The 12,420-nt window shown below is 34.4% G+C and overlaps 1 protein-coding gene across 2 annotated transcripts; it reads left to right on the top strand.

The window, feature by feature from the left end:
- The first annotated feature begins 1,518 nt into the window (after positions 1 to 1,518).
- LOC131162627 (U1 small nuclear ribonucleoprotein 70 kDa) lies at positions 1,519 to 9,790 on the top strand. Of its 2 annotated transcripts, XM_058119239.1 has the most exons (11): positions 1,569 to 1,870; positions 2,377 to 2,491; positions 2,584 to 2,663; positions 4,696 to 4,771; positions 4,868 to 4,932; positions 5,020 to 5,082; positions 6,897 to 6,978; positions 7,082 to 7,244; positions 8,266 to 8,334; positions 8,704 to 9,461; positions 9,569 to 9,790. In XM_058119239.1, exons 1-10 carry the CDS (start codon positions 1,766 to 1,768, stop codon positions 9,431 to 9,433), a joined length of 1,548 nt encoding a protein of 515 aa, XP_057975222.1. In that variant the 5' UTR covers positions 1,569 to 1,765; the 3' UTR covers positions 9,434 to 9,461; positions 9,569 to 9,790. The 2 variants fall into 2 exon arrangements, with proteins under 2 accessions (XP_057975228.1, XP_057975222.1); XM_058119245.1 differs by having other exon boundaries at positions 1,519 to 1,870; positions 8,704 to 9,790.
- Positions 9,791 to 12,420: the final 2,630 nt, after the last annotated feature.

Genomic DNA, 12,420 nt, shown 5'->3' on the forward strand with positions numbered 1-12,420 from the left:
GAACCACGTAAATGTGTTCTTATAGTTTGTGATTATGGCATGTTTATGTTTTGCTGAATTTACTGTGGCTTTGCTGAATATTGGTTAGTGAATAAAATATTTTTCTTGATCAGGCTTGGCACACACGCACACATTAAAATAAGCAAGTTTTAGTTTAGGTGTGATTGTGGTTGCTGCTTAGATAAAATCAAATTCTTATTGTGGTTTGTTTATAATTTATTAAAATCTGAAAATTAGAATAAGCAATCAGGTTATTCTCACAACACTTTAAAACTAAATTTAAAATTGCTTAATGAAATGTAAAATTAACATTTTAATTTGTGTTTTACTATTTTATGTCATTGAAAATTTTTAAAAGATAAAAAACAATATAAGTAGTGATGATTAAAGTGAAAATACTTTTAAATATATGTGTGTAAAATAATGTAAGCTTAAAATAAACTCTAAATCAAATATATATATATATATATATATATATATATATATATTAATGAGTCTCCTAACAAGTAAATATACAAGTATATTTTTTATCTACATACTAAAAAATTGATGAATTTACATCATTAGTCAACTCCTAAATCTATTAATCAATCATATTATTTGAGTTTTTTAAACAATTTAAGTTGCAAGCCAATTAAACAAGTTGGCTTGCGAGGTTAACAAGTTGAGTATTGTCTAGTTCAAGTTCGGTTTGTTTAGTTTTTGAGTTCAAAGTTTAAATTTGAAGTTGGCTCATTTATCTTAACAATAACTTTGAACTAGTTATTATTAAGTCGGGCATCAAGTAGCTCACGACCAACTTGACTCATTTGCAACTTTACTTTTTATTGTATCGAGCCTTGCAGTTGGGAAGGAAACAATACTATTGAAGTGCATTACATGGGGGCCGTTTTGAATCCACAAGAGTTGGAGCAATCAGCCATAAAGGGCATGTTTGGTATTGTTGTTTTTTGTTTTCTATTTCTGTTTCTTCACAGTGAAGAAACATAATTATAAAAAAGCGTTTGTTTATATTGTTAGTTTTCAATTTTTTTTTTATCATTTTTCAATTGTTTGACAAAAAAATTAAAATTAGATTTTATGGTTTTTAATTATTTTGACAACCTATTGCGAGAAATTTTAATATCCAAAAATAATTTTGTTGGATTAAATTATTTATTTTATATACTTCTAAATTAAAATTAAAATTAATTTTATAACCATATATATAATTTAAAGAAAAATTTACATAAACTTTAAAAAATAATAATAAAGGCAATTACAAAATGCCTTTACTATTTTTCAATTATTATGTCCGTTAAAATTTTTATTGTAAAATAAATTTTAAAATATAATAATAAAGTAAAATAATTATAATAAATTTTATTTTTACTATAGTAATTTTTAATATTAATTTTATTATTTTAATTATATTTTTATAATATTATTTAATTTAAAGATAAATATATATTTATATTTATTATTATTTTAATTTATATTAATTTTATAAATATGTTTATTTTCTGTTTCTAATTTTTTATTTTCGTTTCCTAATTTTTCATATGGATACCAAACGGCCGTAAGTCGTCGCCTCTTTTTATACCCGAGGGAAAACCCTTGCCTCGTTTGTCAGTGGAAGTGTCTCCTCTTCTCTGGAACCTTGGCTCAGCTGAGACGCAGATCCGTACAGCTAACCGGCGCCGGCGATGCAGAATATCTTCCTCCGCTGATCGCCAAGAAGATCTGATCCTTCCACAAGCCCTAACTTCTTCGATCTCCCGGAACCATGGGAGACTACAACGATGCCTTCATGCGCAACAACCCCAACAACGCCGCCGTGCAGGCGCGCACCAAAGCCCAGAACCGCGCAAATGTTCTTCAACTCAAACTCGTACGCTTCTCCTTCCGAAGATTCACTATTGTTTCTCATAATTCTTGAGGTTTTTACCGTTTGGTGCATCTTCTGTTCCTGTCTCTCGCGAACCCTAGCTTTGTTTCGATTGAAAATTGTTTGATCTGCGGTTTGACTATTTAGTTTCTCAGGTCTAATAATCGATGTAGCTTTGGATTGTATAGTCTTGTCTTGGTTTAGTTTATGGTTTGGTATCGATTAATCTCCTTGTACACAGACGCATGAGCTGCCTTTGTACTGATCAATTCCCCTTCCACCCGCCTTGTACAATCAAAGTGTAATAGGCTTTTTTTTAAAAAAAAAAAAAAATTGAATGTGTTTTTTGCTTTTGCGGAATTCTTTGATGAAGTGTCCGAGATTCATGTCTCATTTCCTTTTATTTCTCTAGCAGTTATCCGAGTAGTGTATTGCTTATTTCCCTGACATTCCATTCTGTTACTCTCCTTCACATTTCTACAATTGCTTCTATGGTTCTTGTAATGCAGATTGGGCAGAGTCATCCCACCGGTCTAACCTCCAATCTCTTGAAGCTTTTTGAACCTCGTCCTCCATTGGAATATAAACCACCTCCAGAGAAAAGGAAATGCCCGCCATATACAGGTTTGTTGTACCTTCCAGAGCAGAAATTTTATATGGGTAGAAATTTTTTGTGTTAAGGCTGATTGTGAATTTTATTTCCTTTACCGCTGCAGGGATGGCACAATTTGCGAGCAATTTCGCTGAACCAGGAGATCCTGAATATGCTCCTCCTGTGCAAGAAGCTGAAACTCCTGTATGATCCTCATTCTTGCACATACTTTATTTCTTTTGAGTGCTTTATGTTTGAAATCTTATGTTTTTACACTCCTGTATGTTTTGATCAAACATGCTCCATGCATTGTGCATGTGCATGTGCATGTGCATGTGTAATCTTTGATTCTTCTTGTAAATATTTTATATTTTATTCAATCCTCTTCTTGTCAACTTGCCCATGCTAAAATTCGTTCTGCAGCTTTGCCGAATGAGAGTTTGTCGCATTTTTTTTTTGCTACTTGTGAATGATGTGCTTATTGCTCCTTTCAGTATATTTAGTGGAACTGTGAATGCCGTCGAACTTTTTCCCTGATCTTTGTAATTATTGACACTAGGGATACCATTTTTAGTGAATTTTAATTAATCATCATGAAGACATTATTTCCTCATTCTGATAAAGTAGCTTAACAGTAAATGAAGAATGCTATCCATTGGTGAGTGTCTAGTATGTATGAGTCATTGTGTTGGACAATTCATGTGTGTACATGCACCATTGCATGTGGAAGATTTTGTAACATGCAAGTGAATGTGGACTTTCTCAACATTGGATGCATGTCTTTACTTCGTCACTGTCTGCATATGGGGTAAAGAGTTTTGTATATCATGGTATGATCCCTGACATCGAGGCAATCACTCTTGCTGAGATTTATTCTTCCATACTCTTCTGGCTTTTTTTTTTTTTTTTTTTTTAATTTTTATTATGAATCCCAGAGGGATGATTGTTTTAAGAGGAGAAGTAGAAAGGGGCAGATTCTTCTGCTTCAGATTTTCAGTCCCAAGCTATGTTCATTACAACTTTAAAGTGGAGACTGGAATATGATTAATGTTGTTTTGATTATAAATTGTAGTGGACGGACATGTAACGTGTTTAATTTATTTTTAATCTTTTTAATTTGGTGAATTTTAAAACAGAAAATATGATTATGGGCCAATAAATGAGAGGAGCTTTACAATGATACAAACCTATTTACTTTAACTACCAAATTATTTTTTTCTTATTGATTATTTTTACATTGTAAACTTCTAAAAGGAGTTAAAACTAATTTGATGGTAATATGTTACTTGTTTTGTATTAGTTGTGCTTTCACCACAAAGGTTCAATTTTTTGAATGGATGAGCAAGTAGAGAAGCTTTGGAATCTAGAGGCTTTAGGATAAGTAGAAATAAAACAGAATATATGAAATGTAATTTTAGTAATGATAGAAGGAATATTGGAGATAAAGTTAAACTTGATGATAAAGAAATAAATAGCACTTATAGATTTCGATACCTTAGATCTGTTATGCGAGCTGAAGGAAAAATTGAAGATGATGTAATGCATAGAGTTAAAGCAGGATGGTTAAAATGGAGAAATGCTTCAAGTGTGCTATGTGATCATATAATACCCTTAAAATTGAAAGGAAAGTTTTATAGGACAGCTATAAGACCAGTTATGCTATATGGATCGGAATGTTGGGCGACGAAGAAACATAATATCCAAAAAGTAAAAGTTGGCGAGATGAGAATGCTTAGATGGATGAGTGGTATAACATTGAAAGATAAATTAAGGAATGAACATATTCGTGGTAAGTTAGGTGTAGCTCCTATAGAAGATAAGATAAGGGAGGGACAACTCAGATGGTATGGACACTTGCAACGTAGGCCTTATAGTGCACCTGTGAGGAAGAGTGACTTAGTTACTGTGGGGGACAGTAGAAGGGGTAGGGGTAGATCTAAAATAATTTGGGAGGAGATAGTAAGTAAGGATTTAATATCTTTGAATCTATCAAAAGAAATGGCCCATGATCGCATAAATTGGCGAAAAAGGATTCATATAGCCGACCCCACTTAGTGGGACTAAGGCTTGGTTTTTTTGTTGTTGTTGTTGTTGTTTTGTTATGAGCAAGTAGTTTAATTCATGATACAAAATATTTGTGATTGCAAATTTAGGAATTTACTTTTGTGACGACTCCTTTGGTTATGAAGCATTCTTGGTTGAGTATTGTTTATTGACATACTATTGATGGATCCAGTCACAAAGACGAGCTAGAATCCACAAGTTACGACTGGAGAAAGGTGCTGCAAAGGCTGCTGAGGAGCTTCAGAAATGTAACAACTTTTTCCCTGACTTTTTGGTTAAGAGTAGATTGATTGATTTGATATCTGTGGAGTTGAATAGCTTGGGGGTTTTGTTCTTATGTGCAGATGATCCCAATAACGATCCAAATATTTCAGGAGATCCATATAAGACATTGTTTGTTGCTAGACTGGTAAGTAATATCGTCCAATTTTTCATCACACTTCTATTCTCAAAATTTTGCTGATGATGACAAATGAGTTCTAACATTTGCTTGCAGAATTATGAGACAACTGAGAACAGAATCAAAAGGGAGTTTGAGGCATATGGGCCAATCAAGCGGGTAGGTACTTTAAAGCATTCCCTGTGGGGGCTCAGGTTATTGCCTTTTGAATTCGGTAAGGGGTCCAGTTGTCTGGACTTGCCCCACCCCCCTCCCCCCTTCCCCACCAAAAAAAAAACTTATTTCCTTTTCTTTTGTGGGGTGCTTTTCCAAATAATTTTTAAAATTTTTTACTTGAATTTATATTACTCTGGAAATTTTAAAAATAAAATGTGTGCTACTTTTTTGGAACCATTTTTGCTTACATATTCATTTATATTCACTCTTCAAACTAAATATTGTAGAAGTTTATTTAAATACATTGTCTACAACATATAAATGCTCAAGAAAACTGTTTTCTATTCCCTTGTTGATGCTTGTTATTGTCTAGTTGGACCCTTGACGGACGTGTTTGCCTGTTGATGATTCTGAGATTCTTATTGAGTAGTTTGATTGAATGGTGTGTAACAATTGTAAAGTTAAATACTTCAATGGTAAGCATAATTAGTAATTCATCATGCATATGTATTCATCATTTTCTAAAAAGTTTGAAACAAAGAAACGATGAAATTCTTCCTGTTTTAAATGTAATTTCTGGAGGTCAGTATAAGTTTGGAAGACTGGCACAGGTATTGTTGCCTATTTGCCACTGACAGCATATCGGTTTGTTTCACTTCTCCCTTCATTGCTAACCCTCTCTTTGGTATAGGGTTTGAAACTATTCTTCAGCCTTCCATATCCTTCATTATCATTCTTGTGTCTGGTAATTGGTGCTTCTCATTGCATTTAGACAATTGATAAGTCAGTGCTAAACTGTTCTCATCTTGGTAATTCTGGACATCACATTTTGAGCATTGGTAAGCACAATTAGTGATGCATAGTGTATGGTATGCTCCGCATGTATATCAAAAGTTCTGAAAGGAGAATGGTGAGCTTCTTCCTGTTCTAAATATCATTCTTGAGGTCAATGAAAGTTTGCAAGAATAGCACAGGTATCATTTGCCTATTTGCCACTGATGCCATACGGGTTTGTTTCACTTCTCCCTTCATTGATAAGTCTCTTTGGTATAGTGGGATTTGAAACTGTCTTTGTGGCTTGGGTATTGATCTAGTTTTATGTATAGTTAGCAATATCCCTGGTAAGGGGGGCTATTATTCTACCCGCAAATTGTTGTTTGGGTTCCACAATTTTCTACCAATTTGATTCCAAAGACAGTGCTTCACCCTGCATGACAAAGCTGAAAATTTAAGTTGAGCAAGCAGTGATGAAAATTTTGGCTTTTATAATCGTGCAACAAAAGGAGACTGACAACTTCTGTCCTTTCCCTGCACTTGGTAAAATTCGTCAGGAGTATTAGCATCTCTACCTCTCCTATTTTTATTTACAGTACATGCATTTTTTGCTACTGAAAATCTTACAGTTGGCTTTAAAGGCTATCAAAAATCTATCAGCAGTTGAGAAGATATCTGGTATTTCCTAGATTATTTTTTTATAACTATTTCATTTTATAAAAAAAAAAAATTCCCTGGTAAGGGGATGTTAATCTGTTCAACCACTGGTAAAATGGCCACACACATCAGTTTTTCGGGACTCTAGCAGTGGTGGTGATGCATCTCGCATGGGGGAGCTGTATTATTTGAAAGGTGAGCACGGCTAATGAGGCATAGTGCCTATCTGCCGTGCCGTTTAGGATTTTTCATTTCTAATTATCTTTCTCTTAGAAATTTTGTCCGAATTGCTGAAATTAAACATCATTTTTAAAGTTCTGCTTCCTTGGTTCAGATCTGGACCTTCTCCTGTAAGTGGTATGTTTTATCTTCTTTGAATTTCTCAGGTTCGATTAATTACTGATCAGGAGACGAACAAACCTAAAGGCTATGCTTTCATAGAGTATATGCATACTCGGGATATGAAAGGTTAGTTGGAATATGATGCATGTATTGGTTTCTCTATGACACTGTTTTTCCACCTGTGTGGGCGAGCACATGTTTCCAATCATTGCTTGTCTGTGACATGCAGCTGCATATAAACAAGCAGATGGGAGGAAGGTGGATGGCAGAAGGGTGCTTGTTGATGTTGAACGTGGTAGGACCGTTCCAAATTGGCGACCTCGTAGACTGGGTGGTGGACTTGGAACTACCAGGGTTGGGGGTGAAGATGTAAACCAGAGGTATTCTGGGAGGTAATTCGCCTGATTGGAACATACACACACTCCTCAATGCTTGAAGAAGCTCATTAATTTTATTGCATTGACATATAATATATTTATTTGGGAATTTCAATTGTTAACATACAAATATGAATGGCTGCATCATCATGAACAGATTAAAATGTAGAAATCCATGTAGATCTGAAAGATGAGGGATAATATTTGGTAATTGGTTAAAGAGTGTTTAAATTTTTGGAAATTATCTAAATAATTTATTTATGTTTGGGAATGCCTGTTTTGGGGAAAAAGAAGTATATGTTCCTTAAAAGATAAACTTAGGGTACGTCTGGACCAATATGACTTTGTTGACTTGTGTATTAGGAAGGGTTTAAATGATCTATTGACAAGTTGTCTATGATCTAAAAAATCCTAATTCGCAATTATTATTTTTATTTGTACTTGATATCAACAGCTGCACCATTATGTTTCTTCTATAGGTAGCCCAAAAATGAAATTACCCCTATCAAAGTGTCTTCCTTTGTTCACTTTACAGAAGATTTCTAACCTAATCTAACCAGGAGACCAGCAGACGAAAAATACAAGATGCCTCAGCTATGTTGAACAATCAGACTCTCTCTTTTAGCTAAGCCTGAACAATCAGGTTATTGATTTGTATTTCTTGACTTTGGATGTTGAAATTTTGGTTAGTCTTGAAGTGAAATCCAATTGTGGGCATTTGAAAACCTTTGCATGTAATATTTTCTGAGTGCATTTGTTATCATATATATATATATTCTGAGGGCATTTTAGAATACTATCTTGTATGAACTGATTAAATTGACTGACTTTAAATTGTTGAACAACTTACTGATGGCTGATCAGCATTTACGTGCTAAAATGTTAACATATTTATCTAAAAATTATGGATAGTGCATGGTTATTTTTTATTTAATAAGTTATTTATGTATATTTTGGAAATGTTAGTGACTGAATTGTCGTGTCGTATAGAAGAAAAGTAATATGGTTTGCTTCTTTTTTTTTTTAAATTTTTCAGGGAACAACAACAGTCAGGACCACCACGGTCTGAGGAGCCAAGGATAAGGGAAGAACGACATGGAGACCGGTTAGATTTGCATTGACTGGTTGATTGTGCACTTTAGCAATTTTCACATGTGGTATGTAGGAATGGAATGGAATGGAATCAAAAGGAATGGAATCTAATTTTTTACTTAATCTTTTCATGCCCCAATTCAATTTTTCATTCCATTCCCTTGCAATATCCCATTCCACAAACTTAATTTGCTGATAGAGAACAGAGGGTTTGATACACATTATAATACAACAAATGCTTGGACTCGTCTGTGGTAATTATTGATTTTCTGCACACAATTTTAAGTTGCATTTATACTAACATCCTACAAATATAAAAATTTCATTATGTTGTCCGTTTGCAAATTATTTATATCGTTGACGCCAAATGCTTATGTTTCAGTGATAGGGAAAAATCCCGAGAAAGGGGGAGAGATAGAGAAAGGGAAAAATCTCGTGAGCGCTCCCATGACAGACCAAGGGACCGTGATTATAGAGAGGATAGGCACCACAGAGACCGTGACAAGAATAGAGACAGAGACAGAGACAGAGGTCGAGATCGTGACCGGGCACGTGATCGAGGTCGGGATCGGGGTCGTGATTATGAGCGTGACCGAGAGAGAGACCGGGGTCGGGATCGGGATCGTGATCGTGACCGCGATCGTGAACGTCCTCGTGAGAGGGAGAGGGAGAAGGATAGGGATAGGGATAGGGACTATGAAGTTGGAGAAGTTGACCATGACCGTGGGCGCTCCCGTGAGAGAGATTCTGACTACGACCGTGTGGAGTCAAAACATGATCGAGACCGGCATGGTGATAAGGAGCGGGAGTATGAGCATGGTGAGGCAGAGGATGATCCAGCTTGGTATGAGCATGGGCATCAGCGGCAAGATCCTGAACATGATCATGAGCACTATGAGCACCGTGTAGGTCGGGGACAGTATGATCATCTGGATGCCCAGGCTAATCATGACCGTTACGATGATTTTCCCGATCGTGGTAATGATCGATATGATCAGATGGAGGACGACAATTACCAATATGATCATGGAGCATCTGAGCAACATGAAAGGGGGAAAACCCGAGACATGGAGCGTGAATACCAGCGTTCAGAAAGGTCCCTTTCTCACTGAGTATGATCACTAAGAATGCAAGTTCATGGTAATGTGTGCTTGCTGCTGTTCTGTCAAGATCATTTAGGTCTGGAAAGTTTTATTTTGGTTCTTTTTCACATGAAAACTGAAAACTTGCTGCATTTCTCTGCCCAGGTGAGCTTTTCATTTTACATGATGGAATGCAGGGTTGTGATTTGGTCAAGCTCCGGGAGCTGTTTGCAGCTATTGCATTTCATTTTTGCTTTTGGTTTTTATTAAAACCTATATTGTGTTTAAGAACTGTGTTGTGCTTTTCACCAATTAAGGATGCCTGTGTGTGAGAATGTTGTACCTTTTCTAGTATCCTGAATGAACCTTGGTGCTAATTTTGCTGAATGCTGTTTAGGCCTCTGCAATTTTGTTAACTGTTGTTGGAAAGGATGTAACGTTGGACCATGCAATGTTTGCTTCACTTTTACGATGTGTTTGGAGGCATAGATTTCGGACTTTGGATTTGAATTTTGGGAGGATTTAGACAAATTTCAATACACTTTTACATTACATCTCATCTAAATCCAATATAACTCCAAATTCAAGGCTTTTCAAATATAGGGTTATTACACTTCCAAATTCACAGAGGCGGCAGTAGATAGTCCCGCTGTGTTTGGTTGCATGGATTTTTAGATTTGGATTTGAATTTGTGTGGGTTAGGAGAAATTCAAGTATTACATTTGGTTTAAATCCACAGATATGCAAATCCAGGCCACTTTCCAAGCACAGGGATAGAAAATATTTAGTAATTAGGTAGGACATTGTGTATGGATGATCGTTTCTGATTTCGGGAATTCAAGTAAAGATTTGTTATGCGCCCAAACCCTCGTGCATATTGTCCTGCCAGGGGGTTTATTTTGTAAGCAATGGTTTCATCTATGTGCTATGCAATTAAATTGACTCGTATAGAATTTGTTGTTGAAAATTATTTGCGATTTTTTTTCTCATTATTATAGAAGATATTTGAATACTGTGTTACCTTTCGATGTATAGCGGAGTTTACAATCGAGTATATAAATGCATGACAATTCCCACAGGTACTCGTCATTTTTCTTTTTGATCTATGAATTCTTCTCTTTTGCCTAAAAAAAAACTGTTCAATTAATCTATTTGAATTTGAAGAACATCCACCTATTTTCCTTTTGATTAATGAATTCTTTCTTTTAAGTAATACTTTTCAAACATTTTTAATTCTTTTGATTGCGAATGTATTTTTATCTCAGTATTTATAGATTAAAATATGATGCATTTCAGCTTATACGTATATGCAATTGCAAACAAAGCCTTAAAGATTCCATAGTGGGGTGGTAGGGTTAATTGCATGAATCCTTTTTCATTAATACGTTCATTATAAGTTATTTTATGTCTATCTTTATCCCTTTTATCGTCTCTCTCAGTAATAAATTTGTTAAATTTGTTCTTCTTCAATGGGGTGCAAGTGTTCAAACCATGTGAGTCATCATCCTTCCCTTATCTTCTATTGGAGTCATGCCTAATTTATAATGAATGTGTTTATTTTTTAATTTATCTTTTAATGTTATATTATTTAAATATTTTTATTTTAATAGTTTTAACTTTTTGGATATAGTTGTTTTTGTAGTTGCCTAACATTTTAATTCATCTAGTATAATTGGTCTCATAGTTATGCCATGTAATTTTTTTTTCCTTAACTTTAAGAATAGTTATGCCATGTAATTCACTTAATATATATAGGTAACTTTAATTCATCTGGTTTAATTCAATGCATTTTGCTTTAATCTTATGCATTACATTTTTAACATGATAGAATATATATACAAATACAAATACAAATATAATTTTTTCTCATATTATGGGCAGTTTTTGCCTTGCATCTATGATTGAGGACTAGCTTTTTACTCTCCAAACGAAGGAAACTGTTTCTCCAAAGATAAAAATAAAACTTTACGTATGTATATTAAGTGAATTAAATGGTTTCTAGTAATAGAAGTGCATCATTATATATTCTTAATATTTCAGTGATTAAAACATGAGATATCTTGAAAATTTTGAATTCAAATTTTGAGAGTAATAAAGAGATATAAAGCTTTCTTTCATTATATAATTCAAGTTCAGTATGAGCTTTTAATTGATTAAAAAAAAAGTAAAAAGCAAAATTAATCAGCTCGTTTTGTTTGATAATTTATTTACCGTCCAAATAAATTAAAGGGGGCCTGAATGCAATAATATGATATAGGAAAATGGGCTCAAACCAAAATTTAGACCTACTAGCTGCTGCTTTCATTCTGTGCTACGTGGGCTGCCAACTGGCCATCCTCTTTGAGGCCCATATAACTATTTATCTCTGCAGCCATTGTACCTGCGGCAATAACAACGACATCCCATTGGAAACCTCAACTCCTGCAAACCATAGCCTTAATGCCAAACAGCCCTTAAAGCACAATGAAAACTCTATTGAACACATACTGCCATGAAACTCTCAAGCCTATGGCTATGGCAAAAATAACAAAATCGTCTTCTTCATCACTCATTTTGTAATTCAGTGTTATTTCTTTGTCCCACGTGAAAAGTTTTTTAAAACTTTCATTTTGAAGCTATATAAGGAGCTTCTCTCACCATTTGTAATCATACCTTTCGTTTGTAAAGTTATAAATAGTATTTGTACTTTAAGGTATTCCTACTTTGCTTAAGATGTTTTTTTTTAAAGTAGTGGATTAATTGTCGGTATCCGAAGACGTAGGTAATTCTGTATCGAATCTCGTAAATTCTTATGTTGTTCTTTATTGGTGTCTTTTATTGTTAGTTTTTATTGTATTGGTATTTGACACAAGTGGGATGTCCAGTATAACAATTGGTTTTAGAGTTGGGTTGAATAGTGCTGATATGAATGTGTTTCTCTATTAGGATTCTTGATTCCATTTTTTATGCCTAAAAAGACCTTATCTAAGCGAGTGTTCAGAAACTATTACGACTTAATCATTCCCTGGAGGTCAGCC

Source organism: Malania oleifera, chromosome 1, assembly GCF_029873635.1.
Source record: "Malania oleifera isolate guangnan ecotype guangnan chromosome 1, ASM2987363v1, whole genome shotgun sequence".
Taxonomy (NCBI): Eukaryota; Viridiplantae; Streptophyta; class Magnoliopsida; order Santalales; family Ximeniaceae; genus Malania; species Malania oleifera.

Excerpts from the sequence above, each read along its gene's own strand:
- LOC131162627 (XM_058119245.1), top strand. The coding sequence starts at position 1,766 with ATGGGAGACTACAACGATGCCTTCATGCGCAACAACCCCAACAACGCC. Across the intron at positions 4,772-4,867 it reads TGCTGAGGAGCTTCAGAAAT|ATGATCCCAATAACGATCCA; the intron begins GTAACAACTTTT and ends TCTTATGTGCAG. Across the intron at positions 6,979-7,081 it reads GCATACTCGGGATATGAAAG|CTGCATATAAACAAGCAGAT; the intron begins GTTAGTTGGAAT and ends TGTGACATGCAG.